Below are 24,582 nucleotides of genomic sequence, written 5' to 3' on the forward strand. Positions count from 1 at the left end.
TGATTGACATATTCTTTATTTTTGTACTTGAAATTAAGTACTCACGCTATGCAATTACATGTCTAAAAAAATTGTTCTAATACAACGAAAAAGGAAGAATGTTGCTTGCTGGAGATCGGTAGCTCGATCGTAATTCAAGTAGGATCAAGTGCTAATTGGCCTTGTTACAACGATGCCGAGTTAGTGCCTTAGTCCGAGAGGCGCCTTCCAATTATTATTTTTTTTTTCCAATGCCTCCCAGCCACTTAAACTAGTAGGCGCCTTTCATCGAGGAATGCACTTACCGCAAGCCTCCGTTGCTTTCTTCCTCTTATTAACTGCACACGTGAAAAATGTTTTCCTGATGATATTTAAATATCTTTACTTGCGTCATGATATATCCTTATCTATTTGAAAGTGTTAAATGTTGTAAGATATCATACAACATATTCAATAGATAATATATGAATATAATTATGATAAAAATATTATCGAAAAACAGCTAAAAGAGAGAATATAATATTCACTATATGTATAAAAAATTATAATACATTCACATTAACTAGAATGCTGTGATTTCCAAAACAATCAAATCATTATTTTAGCCTCATACGATACAATCAAAATGTGATGCGATTTGAGTCAACTTCCGCGTAATCATATTTCGCAAAGATTATTCGAGATATATATATATATATATGTTCTGTCAACCGCACATATAATAATTTTCCTTAACTCATCAGAACTGCAAGAGATAAAAAATAAAAAGTTTAATGATAAAAATCTAGGCTTTTAAATTACTTATTTTCTTTGGAGTTTTTTATTTTTAAAATGCCATATTTGTATATTTATAAAAAATTATATTAGACATATCTTTTATTTTACTATGAAAAAATAATCGTTTAATATTTATTAATTGTCGTATTAATATAAAAGTAAATCTAATAATTTTTTTTGTATTATTTGTAAAAATCTGAAGAATTTTTAATCTATAATTTATGCAAATTTCCCATCTCTTCCATTTGTAATTTTTCATAACAATCGCATGAAAAAATGTCTATAAAATTACCAGGCTCGCTGTTATCTTTGTTTCTCCAATAGACGATAATAGCCAAACAAATAGCTACGAGACATTTAATTTTAGAAATGAACGACAATAAGCGATTTAATTCGGCCGGTGTGTAATAAGGCAATATCATAATGTCAACATTACATTATAAATTCTGAGTATGATCTAACGCCTCGCTAAAAAGATTCTACGATTCTTGGGAAAAGCAGTTCGTTCATCCGACTCGGCCTTTAATTGTTTAATTGCGCGATCGTCGCGGAATTTCTGGACGATGAGCTCACATCGAGACTAGCATTCGCTTCCGCACTTTGCTTTCTGCGAAGATATAGCTCGTTTCACGATGAATTCTGATAATATTTATTTGGAGAGCAGTCAGAATACGTGATATTCTGACGTCATTAGCAAGGAAATTTGCCACACAGGATTTCCTTTATATAATTTTATATTTTATCTTTTTAATTAGGAAGGAATTAAAAAGATAATTACATACATTGGATAGATGATTTAAATAAATGGTTTAAAGCAATAAAAAAAATATTGATTGCGAAATATCAGAGAATATACACAATTTTATAATCGCATAAAAGTCGCACTTAATTGAAATTATAACAAATGAGAATTAAATTATATATCATGAGAAACTAAACAATATAAAAGAATATTTATTATAATTTTGATAAATTTGAAATTAATTACAATAATATTATTTAGCAAACACAACTTGTTTAAGTTTTTACTTTACTTAAACAATGAGAAATAAAAATGGAATTGTTGCAGCTAATTGTTCTTAAGAATATATATAATAATGTTATTGAGAAGCAATTTATCTTCTTATTATATATGTTTCTGAGTATATTTAACAAATACTAAAAATAATAAATATCAAAAGGTAAGATATTATAATAAATAGAAAAATATGAATAATAATATATAATATATATAATATGTATGATACACACACAATATATAATTATATATAACATATTAAATTTTTAACATTTTTTTCTAATTTTCCATTATTTGCTTCTTATTATATTTAATTTTTGTCAATAACTTTAAAATTAGCCGCTTGCTAGTCGCAACAACTTTCTTTTTTATTTTTCGCTATTACTTATATTGTGTTATTAAAGTTATCTCTCTCTCATGTACTTTGAAGATGATAAAAGTTTTAAAAAAATAGTAAACGATTTCGTTTATATAAAAAGAGAAATTATCGATTAAGGAAATGATTTTCAAAGGAATATGAAAGATTCATAGAATGCTTAGTATTCTCATAAAATATCTGTAATGTTGACCTTTCCGTGCATTGATAAGTAATCACGAGAAAAATATTAAATGTATATGTATATAGAATATTATCAAGAAATACCATAGAGTATCATTATCGCGTAGGACGAGGAAAATTTATGATTACGGGAAATGATTATACAGATAAAAGAATAAATATTAGAAAAAAAGAAAAAGATAATTTTTTTCACTAAATTTTCCAATTTAAGTTATTTTACTAACTTGATATTTTAAATAATTCTTGCGAGTATTAAATATATAATGATAGAATTATAGTCGATCAAACCTGTTTTTTACGACTGAATAAATATTTTTAACGTATGATTATCCTAAAATTGTCAGATATGATTGCAATCCTGAAAGATACGCTTTTTGCTATTCGCCGATGTAAATTATTAGAACCGGCATCTCCACAAGTCAGTGCGGAGCGAGTGAAACGATACCGAAAGTCGATATATCCTTTGTCATTAAAATACGAAGCATCTACATGGTCGGCAGGAAGTATCCTGTTACTTGGCGTATTTATGGTCGCTATACTTTGAGAACATGGCCATATGTTGGCTGCATCCTTGTTACCCTGCGGAGAAAATTTGTCCTCCTGTGTGATCCTTGGAGAAGAGGATGAGGAAGGTTTACCTCCAGACATGGCGAAAGCTACGCAGCCTCTTGCGCCTAAAGGATGCGTTCGGTCCTGCTTTGCGTCTTCGAAAAAGCGCCTGTTTACAACTGTTTATAGCACTCGTCGCGACCGTACAACCAGAGACACACAAAAATCTCTGGAGATATTTTTTTCCTTCTTTCTTTTATAAACCGGAGTTATATTCGGAGGACGATGCATGCGCGCGCTATAAATCGTACCGCCCTCGAGAGTTCGATACCGGGCGACGGAGAGGACGACGAGAGTGGAAATTAAACATTCGCTCGTGCTTTGTTTACTTTACCACAAAGTCGCTTTCGTTAAGAACGGAAGTCTTCAGGGAACGTTTTGTTAACGATTCAAGTGGACGAACGCGATAGAAGTTACGCACTTTCTCTGGACCACAGATACTAAAATAACACGTATGTATAATATATTTTCGAGACTAAAGAGTAGATACTAAAGCTCCTGATTTTATTTCGTTTAGTAAACTTTGTCTTTTTTGCGGGACTTAAAAGAAAATTCTCTGAAATACTTGACACTTCAATAATATACAATCGAGAGTAAAGTTGATGTCAGTTTTTTTTTTCGAATTTATTAAAAGTATCAATTCCAGTCTAAGAGAAAATGCACGGCTTTTATAATTATTACTTTGATAAAAAATGAATAAAAACTTACTCGTTCGACATGGGGAATATTCCTGCGATTCGTTGAAGTTATTAGCGACGACCCAGCACGTGCCCACCGGTTCTCTTCTGTTAGCCACCGTGGATTCTTTATTCCTACTGTCATCAGGATCATACTTCTGTTGCGACACGGAGAACCAGATATATCTAGGCGCACATGCCTGCAAACATAAAGAGAGATTGCATGGCTATTAATGACTTTCGAGGTCTTTTATTGCGGTTGTTTGTAATTTCTAATATTCGCTTCGATCGCAGTTAAAACGCATATTGATCAGTTATCGGTTCGTTAAAGGAGTCGACGCAAGGAGAAAAAAATGCATGTACGATGAACTTAAAATCAGCGACATAAATCTTTAAAAATTAAAGCTTATTCATGTACTCATTTTTATTATGTCTAATTATTTTATTACGACAGGAGGAGGCTTTAAACTCTCTTTTCTGAAGAATCATAAAAGAGATTGCAATAAATTGTATGTGAACTTTACGTTAATTAGGTTCGCAAACGTTTTTATTTCGAATAATTAAGGAAATATTGCTCATATGGCTGAGTCTATAATGACTCATTTAACGAAAACGTACGGTAGGCCTCGGACATATTTAGTAACCCCGGAAAACGCATCATTACGCAATCCGTACGAATCATTACCGCGTTTAGAAGTACACGTGTGCTTTCTGCGAGATACTCAGGTGTATTTACGTACGCGCGGTTTGCATGGCTTTGATGATTCCTTGGAAGTAAAAATTCCTTTCTGCTGCATAATTTTTGCTACCGCTAAACACCATGAATACATTGCTGCATACGATTATTGCAGGCAGGTACTATTAATATTAAACTCATGCCTTTAGGCATTTTCTCATAAGTACGCGTTACGTAGACAAGCTGTAATTTGATTCTATTCCAGTAATGCACGAACAATTTTGCGAACGTGTCTGTAATGTTGTACTTAGGCTGCTTCAGGACGAATGGCTTTTTCAGCTACAAGCATCTATCATTATGACGCTGATTTTGCTGAAAACTAATGGGAAATTCCATTAATTGCTATAAATTTTTATTTTTAATTTTAAAAATCTTTAAAATTAAAGAAAAAATTTAGATTTAATCTATACGTTAAGATATATGAAATATAATTAAAATCAATTTCAAAATTCGTTAAAAATCTCTCCAAATTCCAATAAAGCAACGACTGATGCGATTCAAATTAAAATAATTATCCTTTATCTTGATTTGATTTCTGGTATTTATTGTTATAAATAAATGTCTATGTGTCTATGGTTATATATGAAAGATTACTCTATAAAATTTCAAACAATATCGTTTGTGATGTGTTTGAGTGGCAGACTAGTCGGACGAAGTACATTTGCAGAAATCATTTCGTCCAATATAACCGTGAGTTCTCTCACGCATTATGTCAATCATCTGTACTTGACCAAGCAACCAGAAGCAGCTGATGGCCTTAATAACGTTTATGCGAGCGTATAACGGGAGGTATTTACGTCCGATGTCTCAAGTCTACATCGTAAATCTCTCAAAATACGCGCGACCTGTCCCAACAATTTATCGCGGAACACACCGCGATTAATTTGTTGATGAAATCATGGCGTGAGCAGCAATCATATTCTCTTCTGTAGCTACTGTAGATTCATCGGAAAGATAAAGAACCTGCGTTGCACACACGTACGACTCGCTAAACGATTCTCAAGGCTAGCAATAAGTGCGGCGTAAGTGTAATAAAGTTGTATAATGCAATGCTTTTTGCCATCGCGATACATTATAGCATTTAAAAAATATATCATTTTTTAAATCCCGTATTTTTGCTTTATATTATGAGTATAATAAGGTACAGAAGCGGTATAATTTAAATTGAATCTCAAAATCAGACCAAGTATCTTGATGAAATTAAGATATTATGTGGCTTCAGAAATAGAACGGTAGCTTCTCGTATGATTACATAATTTATCTCACTGGCCAACATTTTAAACGCTTTTCAAGGCCATTCTGTGTAAATGAGGCTTAACAAGACGCACGTTGATTCCACATGCACGAGGATCGCGTGAACGATGTCGAGCTCTTCACAAGATGGAGATTACATGGGCGCAATGCTCGTGCGAACGATGCAACACACGCAAGCATACATTATTAATTGCGAGCTAATTAAGGCGTGTTACTACGGTGCGTCATTATACTCCTCTTGGGGATACCGTGCCTCATCCTTAATCGAAAATTACAAAAGGACTCTTCTGTCTTGATTGAAGTCATTCGACGAAAAACGTAATCAGGCCGATGATGGATCCGCGGTACTCGAGATTATTCGAAGGAGCTACTCTTAATGACGATCTCTGTCTTGTTTCAGACGAGTTAATTAGAAGAAATCGGGGACGTAACTGTATTTAAAGACCGCGTCATTATTGGTCAAATTCGTCGACAAAGCCCTCGCAAAAAGGTACTCGAACTGATTGTCCTGCAAAAGTTTTTGCTCGCCAGGGCAGCGCGGCTTTTTGAGATAAATCGACGAACCGCAAGGCTGATTGAACGTAACGATCGTCACGCTGCCGGTCGCTGCCTATCGACGATCGCCGAACGGCGAAGATGAAGGACGTGAAAAAAAGAAGATGATACGCCAAAGTGCCGCAATTTATCTATTGCGCCAGTTTAGCTCAATCGCTCGAGTTTGCTCCAGTCGGACGCGCGATCTGTCCGTTTGTAAACGGCAAAGTCGTTTGACAACTCGCCGATACGTATCTCTGATAGGTCTGATCTGCCGACAAAATTAATGCATTATTTTTTTTGCACAAAGTATATTTTTAAGGAATTTTTATTTTGTATGAACAAAGTGAAATTTCTCTTTCGTCAGCTTCTCTATATTATTCAATTTTCGTTAATTTAATTTTTATTTTTTTAACGCTTTAAATAAACAGATTCTTTCATGAATTTCCGATTTTCGTTAATTCAATTTTTATTTTTTTAATGCATTAAATGAACAATTTTTTCTATTAATTTCTAATTTTTTTACTTTGTCCATTTAAATTTATAATAGATTCATTAGAAACAATTTATTACATATTAGATATGCTCTCATTTTGCTCGGTGCAAACAAGAAAATCTAGATTCTAATGGTATGAAAAACACCGGAAATCCCGCCTTCAACATTGAATCGATACGTCGACTAAAACGCACGCTATTAACGATCCTGAAGTTTTCTTTTGCACAAGTGCAATTAAAAATATAATAGCTGGTAATAAGAGATCACTGGAAAGGAAAACGCAATAAATTATTATTTATATAAGCAAAATAGAATGCAGCTCGAATCTTCGATCTCGAGAATGCGTTTCGAGATGATGTGAAATTGCGTGTTTCACGATAAATGCAAGTAATTCGCGGTTCATTAAAGAGGACAGAATCTGAATACCGCTGGCATACGCCATTAAAGACGCGCCTTTGATTAGTAGGCTCGACCTCGTCACTTTTGCGCAACCAAATCTCCGTGAACAAACTCTACTAATAGCCGGAAATTAGTTCCGTGAAACCCGACCGCGTATTTAGGGTAGCAATTAAATATATAATTCCACGAAAATAGGAGAAATTATCTTCGTTATTAAACGCAACATAATTCATTCAGACATTTATAGGGAATTATAATAAAACACTAATTAAAATATTTTCTCTTTCTCTCTTCATAATGTCTATTTTCCTCTTAAAATACTTTATAATGTAATTAAATCATTTTTTATGCGTGAAAAATATAATAATTCTACATAAATATTAATATGCAAATATTTTACGACAGGAAATTTGCGAGAAAAATTCATCGATTCATTTAATCAAGTTGCCGTTCCCAAGACACAGTGCAACGGTGCATGACGAAGATTACAAAGGAATCCTGCGAATAATTAAAGGCTATATAATATTCGTGTATCGGACAATGAAAATGCGCGATGATGATACGGAGGAATATACGTAACGTAAATTTCAAGGGTGTGGCCGGCTCGCGATTCGCGCTTCATTAAAGAGCGCGGAAGGATTTAAAAGGAAGTAATGATACGGTGTATGTGTGAGTGTGGGGCGCTTTCGGACAAGCGGCAGGAAGCTCACAGCAATGAAATTGCCCGATGCTCCGACCGGCAGCCAAAGTAACGTGCGTCTAATTGTCAGAGGAGTGGGAGGAAGGGAATAATAATATCCGTCTGCCGCGCGTTCCGCCTCGACTCGCTCGCTTTTCTTTTCGTAGATTGCACGCGCACGATCTCTACTCTTCATTAAAAAGGATCACTTGAGACGAGTTTAAAGATGGCTAATGACACGGTACTTTTAACGTCTTCATTCGGCCCGCTCTTTCTCGTCTTTCACCGAGTGCAACGTGCAAGAAGCGAACGGCGCCGCAGCTTCTTCTTCGGTCCATGCACGTTCTTGTACAGGCCGTTAAAATGAACGAGCTCCCTTGCCACTTGATATTTTTTTTTGGCCAAACAGCACAAAAATGCAAGAAACCCTTGAGAATCTATCTGAAGGAAAAAATATGAAAGATTAGGATATCTTTTAGATATATCTTTCAGACGTTTGTATTGTCTGATTTAGAAAATTCTTTTTGTTTTGTAAAATTGAACATCAACCTTTTCAATTATCTGATTTCTATCTATCTTATTTCCGTTACAAGATAAGTGCATTACAGATAACGCGTGCAAAATGGCAGAACGTGCTTGTAAATTGTAACATCGTATCGCTTGGTCAAGCAACTTCTAATACTTATCAGAATGCGCTTCGAGTGCACCATCGACTTTTCACAGCAGCTTCTTGTGTTGTACACACGTGTGTTACACGTTTCAAACAATAAAGGTCGAGCACAAAAGATAAAAGGCGAAGGACTGGTTGAATCGCTCGAGTGCACAATAAATAGAACCGTAAAAATAGTGTTACCAGATTCAATATTGCGATGAGAAGGCATCAGTTTATTTTCAGATTCACATAACATAAACGGCTTTTCTCATTCTTATGAAGACACATCGAATAATCTGGTAAGATCAGAACATAATTTTATACAAATTTTTGGTCTTTTATTAATTTCAATATCTCCCTTTTAAAGTTAAAGAAAAAGTAACACAATAAAAATGTACAGTCATCAAAATTTAGAAAATTTATAAAAAAACTACTTGTTGTTAGACAAGCATGTGTCAAAGAAAAGAATCGTCATGATCTACCTATAAATTATAGCACTTTTTTACGTTGACGCACGAACCGATATGTGTCATTCACTAATTTTATCTGCGATCGATCGATAAATTTGAAGAAGAAAAGAGTTCGACGGATATCGTTTTCGGCAGTACGCCCCGATGGAGGCAAAAGTTATTTTGAGGGCTTGAATGAGGTCATCTCGGGTCGAACGTACGTAACTCGTTCTCTCGAATAGACCAAACAGTGTTTTCAATCGGTTGACAATTCATTTAAAGTTCTATGAAAAAGACAGACATGATCGACGACTCACGAGTAATTTTTTTCGGGATCAGACTCAATAAGAATGAGCTAATGATGCAATATATTTGCTGACGTATCGAAAGAAGTGCCTTATATTCATTGGAATTTTTTTGGATATTTTGAATCTTTATTGTGTATATATTGTACATTAAAAAAACAAATAAATGTTTTGCGAGATTGTAAAATAAATACTTCAAATGTGTTGCGTTATTTTATGTTTAATTAAACGTTAGAATATTGTGCTTTCATCATATTTAATTTGCGACTAAGTTTGTTGCAACTTTAATACGACATTTTGCGTAATGTATTTCTCTTGGTCGAGTTGCAAAAGTCCAAGAACTAAGATGACTATCCCGAGAAGGTACTCTCGGAAGTCGATGAACGATAAAACACATCGAAAATTGCACGTAAAAATGTAACAATGGGCAAAACCGATTTTATTTAAGTGAAATGGCCTGGTAATGACTGGTCATAAAACATTATTCACTCTCTATAACTCCTAATGACTCCAAAATATTTTATTTCATAAATTAATGAAGCGACTAAAAATTATTAACAAAATCGTCGTTTTATAATAAAATTTTGCGAAGAATAAATGCTGACATTTTTGCGGGTTGATATCGAAATTATATCGTCTATATATATTTGCTCGCTTGAAATAAATGTTGAAAGTATCTCGTGCAAATAAATACATTTCAAGTTCAAATCATTAAGATCACATTATTTAGGAATTTACATTAATTTTCTATATTATGTTATTCATCTCAAACAACATCATCATTGAAAAATAATCATTATCATAATCTTCTTATTGATTTTAATTTAATCTAAATTTATTCTAAAAATTTATTCTATTGTAAAATTTGTTCTATTGTAAAGTTACTTCTGTTACAATTTAATTATATCTTGTAGTGATATTGTCACTAAAATATTACTGAAATATATTTTGCGTTTATGTAAAATTATTAGCGAAACTAAAAATCTGGAAGAATGGCTACCGGTTTTAGGGAAGCTCGGATATAAATTATCCGGAAACGAATGGGTTCGCCTTGAATTTGCTCGGCTCCCGTAAGAACATCCTTCACCTGGCTCCTTTTTGTCGAGAGAATGATTCTCGCGAGCGACAGGATAACAAAGTAGTGGCGTGGAGGGATATTTACGTGATGAAGGTGGAGTCTAAAAGACGGAGGTGGTTTACGCGAGCGCGTCGCCTTAATTTCGAAGTTGACTCACCTCGCGTGGTCAGTGTGAGTCACAACATTATTTATACAACATATGGTTGCAGTGTGATCCAGTCGCGGGATCGTAGCCAGGCGACTTGGATTGTTCATCCGAGATTTATCTACTTAAAAAGATTTGAAACTACGTGTCAGAAATTTCACGACTTTCCACCTATAAAATTTTTATTGTTAAAAATTCAATTTGATCAGTATTATTTATATCGAAAAGATAACTGCATTATAGATTATTATAATAATTGTTTTTACATTTTTAATCATTTTTTACATTTATACCATTTTTTTATTTGAATAAAATTTAATGTTTTAGATAATTATACAATCATCTTTTTTTTTATTTAAAATGTCTCGGTAAAATTTTTTCACTAGAAGCGTTTTCACGTAAAGAAATGTCGCTGGGGTAACAAAGTGCATCGCCCATATGAGTGCCCGAAGGACACGAAAGGCCGCTGCAGGCAAAAAACAAGCGTTTAACGGGCATCGCAATTTGTCCCGCCGACAAAACACAGGACCGGAATGCGTATTGTCCGTTCGCTGGATTATCCTCCTGCCGCTTCAACTCCTCCCTCTCGTTCACTCTCATCGGGAGGCGGATGAGAGGCGTTGATTCGCGAACAAGAAATCATCGAAATTTATTTCTGTCTCGAGCGAGCCTCCCGAAAAGACCAGGGATTGAATAATGTCAGTGCGTCTGAAGCATGTAATTTTCTATTTAATATAGAAATTTAAATTAAGTGACATTAAATCGGTTTAAATAAGCTATGATCTATTTTTAGTAATTTTTATCTTTTATTAGAATATATCTGATAGAATAATAATTATAATTGCAAATAGATTGACAATGTAGATAAATCAAGAGCCTGATTTATGATTAGAAAACTGTCGACTAACATCTTTTCTACGATTCAAGGGCTCTGTAATCATTTCCAGCTATCTATAAATTTTTCCCCATCTTTTCTCAATCATTCATTCTTTCTTTATCGCGATGTGTCGAACGCGTAGAAGGCGCCGAACGGCGAGTCCCCGAAAGAGATCGGCGGCACGTACGAAGACAGAATGATCAATGACGTCTCGCGGTATCTTTCGTATAGCCGCGAGAATTTCTCGAACATTGTCCTGTCGGTCCCGTCCAACAATGGTATTTCCATTCTCACGAGAGCCGACAAACGACTATCTCGGACCTATCCAGCGCCGCGTGCGCGCATTCACGAGAGATCCCGCCAATTCCCAAAAAGGGGTGAAGCATCGAGAATAAAGAACGGGAGAAGTTCGAGGATGAAGTGGCAGAAAATGGCTACAGGACGCGCGGCGAACTCCGACTGGCAAAAGACGAAGAGCAAGAAGAAAAGGGCAAAGAAGAGGTCCCGGAGAGGAGGAGGAGGAAGAGAAAGAAGGAGGGGGAGAGGGAGGACAGCTACACAGGGGGTTCACAGAGGCGAAAGGAGATGAGGATTTCGTACAAGGCTCTGCTTTCAGGCTGGGTCGCCGAGGTCGCGATTGTCCTCTGCTTTGATATCGCGCGGTGGGCTTGGTTAACTTTTTAATCGATGCGTTTTTGCCGACATCGACGACGACAAGGAGGACGAAAGCGAAAGCGACTCGCCAGTGGGGACAACAACATCGTGACTTTATCGTTCTGTCTCGACTATATTTTATTGTTACCGATTGTTCCTTCGTTTCTGCCCCTCTTCACCCAGCCGAGCGCTTTTTTGCTTCCACAGAGAAGTTCCGTTCTTCGTCTCGGGTCCTCTTTCTGCATTGTTCACTGCATTCACCGAATCCTCTCCTTGCAGATTTAATCGAAATCAAACGTCATGTTAATGCAGCGAAATTTACGGTATGATAGCGAAGGTCAACGAATCTAAAATTCGTTAAGAAGAATTGATTTTATAAATAATTATACTTGTGCACCCTCATGTGAGACATTTTTTTATTAGGTTTAGAATTTATTTTAAAAAATAATCATTTAATAATCGCAAGAAAATTATGAAAGAATAACAAATTATGGGAATATTTATTCGATTGACTTCAGTTGCTTTTCAATCGATAAAATCAATGATAAAGGAATATTCACTTCATCGGTAGAAAGTGCATTGTCCATATACATTTTGCATCGAATAATAGCGAACCGCACCTTCGCTTTATTTAGGTAGAGAGAAAGAGTGCGCCCCGGAGAAAAGTCCGAAACGCGAAACATCTGTTAGCAATCAAGGCGAGGGCCGCATCTTTGAAATGTCGGCAGATCGCGAGAGAAACGCGTACAGGGGGGCGCGATGAAGAAACAGATTAAGAAGTGCCGTTGAATTGGATTGCGGTAAAAAAAGGACGATGCGTCTGCACCGAGGATGCACGAAAGGGAGGAATGCGTCAGTGGTGAAAGGTCCGCTGGGAGAGGCCAGTCTCTCTCTCTCTTTATTCGCGCGAATATTGCTCTTACCGACTTCTACGATGACCAAGAAGATCTAGCATTCCACACGACCTACAAATTACCCCTACACACGTTGCACGTAGAGAAACGAAAGAGCAACCAGGAAACGACCTTTCGATGCCGCCCTCGTAACCACAAGATCGTTAAATCGCACTGACGCACGAGGAGTCGCAAACATAATGCCAGAGGCATCGGTTTATTATACGTGCCCTAGATCGTGTTTACCAGAATAAGATGCACTAGAATATGGACCCTGATTATATATCAAATGAAACTTAAATTTATTAAATTGATATTTATATTTCTCTTGTGCGAGAGATTGACTTGATATGACATAATAATAATAATAAGTCATTTGAATCTTTAGGATTCGGGTCTTCATAAATCGTAAGGCCTAGACCGTGACTCCATGAGGCGATAAAACATCGTTGCATAAAACTAAAAACACCTTCCAGCACCTACGGCGCCTTCGTTCACCTTTCGTACGCGATCTTTACGCGCGATCTCTTTTTGTCTCGGGGGCGATTAATGGTAAAAGCACTCGTCGGTGGTAAATCCATCGATGACCGAACGCGTGAAATTCGCCGCTAGAGATCGAAATGAACCATTATTCGCCAGCGTATCCGACAAAGAGCATTAACAAGTTTCTATTCTAAGGTGACAATCGCCTTCGGGCATTTCGATTTTTGCCCGTTTATACAATAAAAAAATGATGAAAACTTATATCTATAATCAAGTAGTCAATTTAAATGTGAAATTCGAACTAGAAGAATCAATAATTGTCGAACAAAAAATCGGATTTTGCAAAACGACACATAATTAATTATTTTGATTTTTAATTTCATAAATTCATAAATTTGTTAATTTTATCTTATTTTAAAATTCATGCTACAAAACAACTTGTCACAAACATTTCAATAAATTTATACCGCTATTTTTTATTTAATAATAATATTATTTATTGAAATAGAGAAATTATTGCATTTTCACTTATAATACTAAATAGCGTTAATTATTTGATTCGCTAATGTATTCATTAATCGATAGATTTATTTGTGATTTCTCTCTTTCGATCACACTTTCATTACAAGAATTTTAAAGAGGGTTAGACACAAATTTATATGCTTACATCCGTATATAATTTTCGAAAGAGCACCGAACTCACCGGCAAACGTCAACCATGCGTGACGGGAATATAATATAACGCATCGACGCATTGTTTTAACACCGTAGACAGGCGCATTAAAGTCTCTGTATCGCACATGCGACTCACGCACGCACCTCCGGTCGTAAAATAAGACACTCGTCGACTTCCATCGGCTGTAATTTTTTTCTAATGGAATCGAACAAACTAATCACTCGCATAAATTGAATTTTGTCAGACCTTTATGAATTACATTTCTTATTGGCAGGAATGAAATTAAAAGTTTCTTTCTAGGAATAGAATCTGATCTATGATAATCTATTTCCTCTCAATTGCAATCACTTCATTGAATGAATCATTTATTTTTTAGTAACTATCATGGTGCGTATTATTTTTTATATATCTTGTATGTATTACTAATTTTTTAATGAACGAATCATGGAAGAATTAAATTTTACAAAAAAAAGTAGGAGAAAACAGTACCAGAAGAACAAAGAAATGAAACTTTCTGCATCAGTAGTAATTACTTACTTTAATCTACATTATTGGGGAGACAAAAGCGATGTGGAGAAAGCGAGAGAGAGAGCAATCGCGAAAAAAGCCGTGCGTTTAGGGGACGTGCGTTCTCGCATTCTGGAGTAAGTAGATAATTCCGGAATAATGTCGGCGCGTCAGGGAAGGATGGGAATGTCGTTGACGGGCGGCGACATCTCGCTATGTGAAAATTACGCGAGCATGAGAACGATAATCGTCGCTAATACGCCTCTCACATACGAATGCGGCCTTATTTATGGCTCTCCTCCTCGTTCGTTGCCCATCGTGAGTCCCCGATTCACTCCAACCGACCGTGTCGAATTTCTTCGAAATCCACTAGTCATTCACACATCATTTTTAATCGCGCAATCACCTAGGATTACTTTAGCGTTATGAATGAGCTGAACACAAATGGTCAAAATAGTCTCCTGCGTTTTGATAAAAAGCCTCATAATTTTTTAACGAATGCTCCTATCTTTGTAAAAATTTTTTACATAAATACAGAAAGTGTAATATAAAAAAATAGACAAAATAAATATTAATACTGAAATAAATACTAATATGAAATAAATATTTTTAAAATCTTTTCATAATAATAATATATAATAATTAATCATAATAATAATAATTATATACATATAATTATAGATAAAAGATTAAAAATGCAGATAAGATATAAGCAGAGAAAATTATAAATAACGCGATATTAACCAATATGACAAGTGAATTTGAAAACAAATTAACAGAAAACACATAACATAATTATAGTGCAAAAAATAAATTAATGCAGCACGAAATTAATTATACGCCCTAAAAAGAGCCCGTTGTACTAAATCGCCCTGAAAACGTGAGTTCTGCCCGTCTGCGTATTTTGCAAACGCCGCCTCCTGGCTTACCCTTTTTCCCGCTTACTCGTTCAATCTCCGCATCTGCCATCATAGCGGCCACCGCAGCCGCGCGTGATGAGCATACGCACATGCGTGCGGCGTAGTCTCCTGCGCGCGGAAGCGCAGCGCACATAAAGATAGATAAAGACGGCTCGTACATCATAGGGACCGCCGCACGATTTGAGGGAGGGGGGGGGGAGCGAAGGGGAGGAAGGAGAAAAAAAAAGGACTCTGGGAAGGGCGAAGATCTTCGCGCTAGATTGGTGCATATCCGACTTCCCTGCTTGTGGGGCGCGGGAAATCCATTGCGAGCAACGCATCTAAGCGAGGGCGGCGGCGCGTTACATCGCGAACGTGCCGGATCGCCGTAACGGAGCCTCCGCACGCACTCTGAATTAGAAATCTGCGTGGAGGCTACGAGCGGACAGATAATGACTTTAACACGTATCGCAGATGGCGAGTGTTGATGAGATAAGGGGAGTAGCCGAAAAGGGCTAGACGAGACTGAATAAAGATCGTAATTTTGTGTCTGAGAAAAAAATAGCGGTTTTGACGTATCGTATAATCGAATAAAGAAGTATACTATTTTATAATGTATATATTTATATCTTTTTTATGCTATACTATTTTATATTTATTTATGCCTTTTTAGAGAAATTTAGATTATTTCTCAATATTTATAAATGAAAAAAAAATGGAAATTAATATACTCTTCATTTAGTTTTATCATACTACACATTAATGTGCATAAAAATAAATAATTTGACTTCTAAATTCCGTGCTAATTTGACTTGCTCGCGAGACGTCTCGAAGTCACAAATGAAACAAGGAACGCGCCGGGAATTCGTTTGTTTTCGAACCCTGAAATAGAAGCTGTGGCCTTCTGGGAACACACGACTGTAATCTCTTAGAAGATCTATTCGAAACTCTAGTTATAGATCCTATAAATAAATATATTAAAAGTTAGAAAATAAAATATGAACAATCTCTTCATCACTTTTTATATATTTTTCTAAAATATATTCTTATCTTTTCTTGGCTTTAAAAGAGTTTCTCTTGAGAAAGAGAGATTGGGATCGCCTAGATTTCAACTAAAGCCTCATCGTTTATTTTCATTGGCACATATCGTTTATTTCATTAAACAACTTTCATAACACCTCGAGATTTCTACGAATTATAAACACGACGTATACATACGCAGCTAAAAAAAGTTAATATTTCTGCTGAAATAATAATGTCTCGCGTAAAAAATTAATATTATTATAAAATTTATATTATTATTTTATGTCTCTAAAAAGAAAAAAACATTTTATTTTAAATTGCCATAAATATAACATATTAATATTTATTGTAATTAAAATTTGTGCCAACGAAATACATCAATTAAATATAAGCAATTCATTAATTAAAAATTCATTACGTATTTTCATAATTAATTGGCGATGCTATATTTAAAGTAGTTACGTCAAATAATTATTATACGCTAATAGAAAACGTGGCGCTGACGTTTCAAATAAAATGCAAATCGTGCACTTCGATATCAGAGAAGTTGTACTTACCAGAATCGGACCTCCATCCTTGTTAGAGGCTGAAACCGTGGCGCCAAACCACTGCAATGTCTTGTTGTCGACCTGACTCAAGCCACCAGCTACATTTGGATTTCTGACGTGGTTGTGTCCTACAAAAAAAAAGATTTTTCTAATTGAAAATTTGATCTTAAAGTAATCTATTTAGAAATTGAGTTGTATGCAAAATAATGGTTGTATGTATAAAAAAATTAAATACGAGATAGTCAATATTTAAAGTAAAATATAGCGTTTGTAGAAAAATAATTGAAAGAATTTATGATTTGATCAAATAGAGAAATGATATAGAGAGAAATAAATATTCGTATAAATTGTATCTTTACTTTAAATATTAAAGTATAATGTGTTTATTTATATATATTTTCGTATATTATATACTTTCAAAATAGGGAGAAATGCATAATTATTCTCAAATTCATCGGATTACTCAGAGCGATTAATCAGAGAGCAAAGGAATTAATACCTAATTATCCTGTCAGGTGTGTAATCACTTAACTGGAAGTAACCTAATATGTCGTTGGATGAAATGAAACGAATACGACGAAATATTATGAAACGGCAAGGATGAGTCTCACTGACATTTGCAGCTGGTAATCCCACTATAAGGTTAATTCCGGTCGAACCCGCAATCTTTGTGATATTCATCATATCAAAGGTACCATTTGTGGAAGGTAATTTATAGAAGAATATGCCCAGCTATATCAGACGAGTACAAAATGATCGATTCGTGAATTGCGTTTTTTTTTTCCACATCCCTATTATCCTTCATCATCGTTGAAAAAGAGTGATCTTCAATGAGGATATATTGACTAAATATAGAAGTTTGATTTATTCGCGCAATAAGAGTTATGTGTGCGAACTTTGATCACAAATACGTCGAAGACAAAAAAGAAATTATTATTCTGTAATTTCAAAAAAACAAAAAGCAATTTTCGATTTTATAAATATGAGTAAGATGCATCTATATTATAAAAATAATAAACGAGAAATCATACTAGATTAAGTACTGTTCTTTAACTAACTCAATACAAATAATTCAACAACGTCACGTAAGGTCGACCTTGTGATTATCGTTCGATGATCTCGGGAAAAGAAGCGCGAACAGGTGTCACAATGAAAAAACTTTAAGTGTGCCCTGCATTTTTCTTCATCGATTTTACGAATTGAGTGAACCCGTTAGTCCGTATCGGTCGGCTTTACTCCTTAAAGGGAAGTTGTCCTTCGCTTCTCAACCCTTACCGGTTTGTCATGACTGGAAAGCGCAGAAGCAGAATGATTCCAGTAAAATCTCGAATATCAGAATTAATTCTATCAAAATTAATCGACAATTATCTGCATAATGCGAATATTTTCTATTTAATGAAGCTATCTTTACCTTATATACATATAAACTCCTTTCAAGATTTCATAATAATATGAATAAATTAACTTTATATAATTAAAATAAATTAAAATATTCCATTAGTTTTTGATAATATTTCACACAAAAAAATTACGTGATTTTCCATTAAAAAGCTAATTAAATGTAAAGTATCAAGAAGTTGCATGTATCAAGAAGAGATATTTCTTATATTAGATTTTTAGAAATTGATTCTTGTGTGAATAGTTTGCGGCCGAACCTTCCGAGAGACAGAGCTAGGACAGAACAGTCTTACGGTTTTCTGTATTAGGTATCATTGGTTTCTTGCAGAGAAACGGTTCTCAGTATTTCCAGACAGTCCGACACACGGTAAAGTGTACGACAAAAGTCGAGTTCCTCGAGACAACGTTTTCGCACGAGTGGCCAAAGAGTGAGTGACCTCGAAGATCTGCACGAGATCTCTTCCTTGTACGCAGGTAGAATCAATGATACGTGATCGAAACAATCGTTTGACACTACAATGTACCGCAGGTGATGCAGCGAGATACATCTCGAGTAAGAATGAAAAAAGAAGTCAGATTCGTCTCAAGACATTTCGTTTTCAAAAATTGAAAGTTTTAGTGAAACAGTTTCCTTTATATCCGCCAATAATTCTATAATTTCTGATACTTTATGTGTGAAAGATGGGTGAAACGTGTTATATCAGAAAAATTAAAAATTTATTTAAAAATAGAGAGACCGGAATTATTGATAAAATATGTTCAAAATTATAGAATTCTTTATGAATATAGGATTTCACAGTTTAAAAAAAATATATAGTATATATAGTTTATAATTTAATATAATTTAATACAGTTTATAATTTTTATAGAAATAACACTTTTTCAAAAACTGAGATATCACGGAAATTTTTTTTGGGGAATTATAAAACTATTGCGAATATAAATATAATTGTTGCTTTAGATTTTTAAAAATAAAATGCTAATTAAGAGTAATCGAAATTTTATATAATTATCGAATCGATGACGAAAGAAGCGATCAAAACGATCTCCTCTTTTCAATCTTGATTACAATTCTCCTCACGATTGTATATATATCATTAATAGTTCATTTAACAAACACATTTTATCAATAAAAAATCTAATATAAAATTGTAGATATAAAAACTCACAAGAGTAAATGCATGTTTAAACAATTTTTTATCCGAAAAAAGTGCGCTTACAAAGTACGAAAAATCAACTGTAGTTTTCTCGAATAAATTGTGGCTAAAGTTAGACGTTCTGTACAAATTGTAACAAATCATTCGTCAAAGTAATAATAATATTGTTTTCGTTGAGACTCCATCGCGAAACCAGGCGATGGTTATTTTTGAGAGCGACTCCGTTCGCGAGATTTCTACGACACACTGTAAATCCGGACGCTGGTTAACCTCCACTATTTTAAACCGTAACATAAACTTTTAAAAGAAATACGGATTCGTGAAACGGCCTTCTTGAAGAACGAATGTGATTTTACGTAATATCTTCTGAAACCCAATATTGAATATCATTATTTAGATAACGGCAAGAAACGCTCTTGCGTAGCGCATGTAATTAAATAAAGAATAAAGGAAAGCAGTTCATTAAATATTCATACAAATGTTTATACAAGTATCCAATGTAAATTGAATAAAAGAAAATAAATTGCTTTGAATAAGCAACTTATGTTTCAACGAACATACATAAATAATTCATCGATTAAATAATTGCTAATCACATGAAATATAAACATTAAAAAATATACCGTAAATACATCTAAATAATGCTTTTTTAATTTCAATAATTACGTGAACAGTAACGGGATGCATGTTGAAGCTGTTGGAGATCAATTATCGCGAAATCGCGAATTTGGCGAACGTGGTAAAGCGAACTTTCGACGATATCGTGAACGACTATCGCGAGAAAACCCAATCTCGCGTGACAATGCTTATATATGTATGTACGTGCAAAGGTTCGAGAAATAATCGAGATGTTTTCGTTCGCGCGCCAAGAATCGACGACGCCAGAGCAAGAACAGCTACGACTACCGGGTACGATCCTAATTGGACAAGATCGAGGGAGGATAGAGCACGTTCGGTCTAATTATCGATCAAAGCGAAATGTTCGTCCGCGGATATAATAGTAGCCGACCGTGGAACTGGAGAGGTGAATCGGACTAATTGGATGTACAAGTCGGAATCTTGTATGCGCAGCTGAACGAAAATGTTTCCTCGAGTAAAACAACGCGACTTAAACGGAAACGAAGAAAGAGAAAAACACTTACTAAAAGACCAGGGGAAGCTAGTCCCGTGCTTTTTATTGCATTGGAATAAGATCTCCGCGTGAATGCAAATCGATGAAATCGAATATAAAACAGAAATAGATTTGGAAAGCAATTGCGCAATTATACACATGGACAATTTAATTATAATGATTTTCGTTAATTAAAGCTATATGCAGTTTATCGATTCATAATTTCTTAGATCTTGAAATCTATTCTAATCATCTTCAAATTTTATTTTAATTTAGTTATTTAGCTTGCAAATTTCTTTTTTGTAATTAAATGCGAGAAAAAAGCTTATAAAATTAATAATTAATTATTATAATACACTTGGCAAAATTTTTAATTCTGATAAAATAATTTAAATTATATCGAATAGTCAATTTAAAAAAGATTGCAGAAGAAATAATCATCTAAAGAATCAAGATTCAAACGAATACATATGTTAGAAACATCATATCTTTCTCGCAAAATATAGCTATCACGATTCAACTATCCACGCATTCTCTAGCTTCCCGATTATGCGTGAACGCACTGAAAAGGAAGGGATATACATATATAGGTATCTCCATACGTTTCGATCCGTTGTTCCTTTTATTGCGATCTCGCGTTACCGATTGATCCCACTCACGTGCTCCATTTGTTGGATAATGTAACGTGAAATCTCAACGTGGTCGGTTCGATCGTGTGATTTCCTGGCGATCGTGCTCGATGCGGTCAATTTTGCTTTCTCGCGTGAACGAATCCATAACCGGCATCGATATTACATGCATTGCCTGCGAGAGTCGGTCGAAATCGCGGATCGCCGTCGAGATACGATAGTGTTACAAGGTGTGTAACCGCGTCTAATTCGCGCCGCAGATTTATTCCGCTAATTTACATTAGTTCGATTCACGCGCATGTTTATGAGCGGCGCGAAAGATTGCATCGGGCGCGAGTGCGAGTCATATTTTTAACCCCCTTGCTTTTACCGGAGATCTTTATGAGCTCCGTACTTTAAACGCGGTCACTCTAATTGGTTCGCGAGCGCGTTACTTCTCCCCGCCAGACTTTACGCAACGTTTCCTTCCTGGATTTATAAACTGAGCGTTATATGAACATCAGAGAACGAGCGGCCGGAGGTCTCTTAGATCGAAAGCACGAATTTATGGTGGTTAATCGGATTCGTTAGAGGTATTTCCCGACGTTTGAATAGTTTTAGATATCAAGATAGAGCTCGATTAATCGAATCATATATGATTTCTATTAAGTTGAAAAGATCATATTTATTCTAAAAATCAAAATATTAAATTTTATGTGATATACGTGTCTCAAAAGAATATAATTTATTTTAAAAATAAAATTTAGTTTAGTTAATTACAAATTGTTTGATTCAATATTATCATCATTACAACATTAGACAATTTTTTGATAAATCAAAGTGTGTGCGATTTATGATCTTGAACAAGATTTAAGACTCTTCCTACTCCTATATATAATTAATGACGTGAACTAGGTATATAATAAATCATGCATGGTCAGTGTGTAACGTCACGTGCAGCAATTGCCAAGTATCGAAATATAGTAGGGTCAACGACAGGGTGGGTGTATTGGCACTAACTAAAAATAGCACGTTCCCTGCATTCAGTTTGCCGGTTACTTCTCGAGATTAAGAAGCTACACTAGTGCTAAAGAAAGATAGAATGTAGGTCAACTGTTTCACAGGACAGTCTGAAGAACATGAAGTGAAAACTTTTTATATTTATATCTTTCAACGCCTTTAATAAGCCTATGAAGCAGTTAAAAGTATCATAATTTAGATTAAAATATTTTATTAACCCTAAAAAAATGCAACAGATACAGATAATGATCTCTATTATGCATCATTAAATTTATCCGATATATTTTATATAATATATATACATATAAAATATATAGGTTTAACAAAATATGTGTAAAATATTTCTGACTTAGTTAAACTTATATAAAAGTTAAAAATGTATAGTATAATTTCACAAAAAAATATTTCATAAAAATAAATTAATTTTGAAATGGGCAAAAGTATACTTTTTATTATGGAAAGTTCTTAATTTGATACAAATTTATTAATTAATTTTTAAAATGCAATCTTTAAAAATCTTAATTTTTAACAGCCACTGATGCCGCATTAATTCGTCAAAACTAAAATAATCGCAATGAATAATAATCTTTGTTACCTTTATCGTCGAAGTGGATTATGTTGCATCTATCATCTACTGCAATATCGCATTTATAGACTGCGCCTCCTCGGTAGACACCGGCTTGCGCAGTTTCGGCTTCCGGTGCGCCCACGACTGCCCTGAAAAAAAAATAAGCATGACGCTGTTAGTGAATCACAGGAAAGATCGAAGAAAAGATCGAAGGAAAGATCGTACTACAGTTAGATATATAATTCTGATAGATTTGGAACCAATCGCGCGATTAAGAGTTGTCTCATAAAAAAGATTGTCTCTGATAGATGATCGTTTAAACGTCGAGGTTGTATCATTTGTATCGATTTAACGAGACTCGATAAGCATGTCCGCGTTTCCGAGATTGAGGTCAACAGTCGTGGACTGTTTCGATCAATGGCATAAGATCTGGTAGTAAGATCCAACTAATGGATGATGAATTATGTTCGACGAATAGCTTTCGCTGTCAAAATCTCAGGTATAGCTGTCAGTAGCCATTGAGACATCAAAAACTGTCAATTACGTTCTAAACTAGGCAATACTACATTCGAGGAGTCATCTCATACTCATATAAGTTGCCTCTTGTATTTTTTTCTCTCTCTCGTAGAGAAAGCATCGCAATCTGAATTATTCCTGGCCTCGCAACCTCATATGGCTAATAGACTTTCTTACAATGCTTTGCTCGTTATATCGATCCTCCTTAATCCTTCTCTTTGCTTTCTCATTATCTCTATATCAATATCAATTATTTAATCAGAAGAGAGAAAAGATTGGAATTAATTTATTTTCTTTAATTTTCAAATAATTTTTTTCTCAAAATATATCTCTAATTAATTGAAATAAACAACATATTTTAAACGCACGTGTTTGTAATGGATTTCAAACAAACACGAGTGACGATAAAATCAATAAGAAATAATAGCGAGGAATTAATGATGTGAATGACGGCTGAATAGAACCGCAGGCATTAACCCGTAACTCGTTTCCGGAGAAAAGCATTGCAACGCGTCGTAACTACTTGAAGACTACTCTTCGAGATTTTTTTCGCAAAATAACTTTATTAATGTAACTTTTGCTGAGTATTAATATTAATGATAATACCTTAGACGTTAAAAGCATGATTAAACGTGAAAGAAATGCGGCGAAATAACGATGATTTGACATCTTCAATTACCTTAATGACGATCGCTTCGCGTGTGCCAAATTGGCTATTATCATTATTAAACGGAAGACTGTTTTTTCGCGTGCCTCTCCCACCAATTCGGTGGAATCGCCGATATTAAAATAATTGGGAACAGATATTCGAAGTTTTTTTAATTTATTACCTACTAGTAATTTATTATCTACGTGCATAAGAATCGACTCAATAACACAACCCAGAAAGACGGAAATAAAAGGCGTAATGTAACCGCCGGCATTAAACAACGTCAATATGAAAATAGGGTGGTGTAAGACAATCGATCGTGTAATTATCTCCGAAAGGTGTGTCAGCCTTGGTCGAAGTCCAAGAGAGTATCGGTATTACTTTGACCTGTAGAGGAGATAATTAATTTCGCTCGAATATCCAATATATTCGTATTTCGAATTTTTTCCTTCATTTCCGGATATTTGTTTATATGCATCATTCAAATAAAATTTTATGTTAAATACAAAGTATATTTTTCAAAGGAAAGATTTTAAAAATCTAGAAGATCGAAATTGAAAGAAATTATTTTACTTTGAATAAAACACAAAAAATATATAAAACTTATTTAAGTTAGTTTAATTTTCGATTGCATTTCTTAAATTCTTCC

At 34.6% G+C, this 24,582-nt stretch overlaps 1 protein-coding gene across 2 annotated transcripts in view; it reads right to left on the bottom strand.

Moving 5' to 3' along the window:
- Positions 1 to 24,582, bottom strand: part of If (integrin subunit alpha inflated) — a 60,778-nt gene that overhangs the window by 21,441 nt on the left and 14,755 nt on the right. For both annotated transcript variants that reach the window (XM_083084835.1, XM_083084834.1), the window contains exons 3-5: positions 22,796 to 22,917; positions 16,916 to 17,034; positions 3,651 to 3,819 (exon numbers count right to left, since the gene is read on the bottom strand). In XM_083084835.1, the coding sequence (XP_082940961.1) occupies positions 3,651 to 3,819; positions 16,916 to 17,034; positions 22,796 to 22,917 (410 nt within the window). The remainder of the gene's footprint in view (positions 1 to 3,650; positions 3,820 to 16,915; positions 17,035 to 22,795; positions 22,918 to 24,582) is intronic.

Source organism: Camponotus vicinus, unplaced genomic scaffold, assembly GCF_025532165.1.
Source record: "Camponotus vicinus isolate PSW18456_S1 unplaced genomic scaffold, iyCamVici1.0 SCAF_12, whole genome shotgun sequence".
NCBI classification, from domain to species: Eukaryota; Metazoa; Arthropoda; class Insecta; order Hymenoptera; family Formicidae; genus Camponotus; species Camponotus vicinus.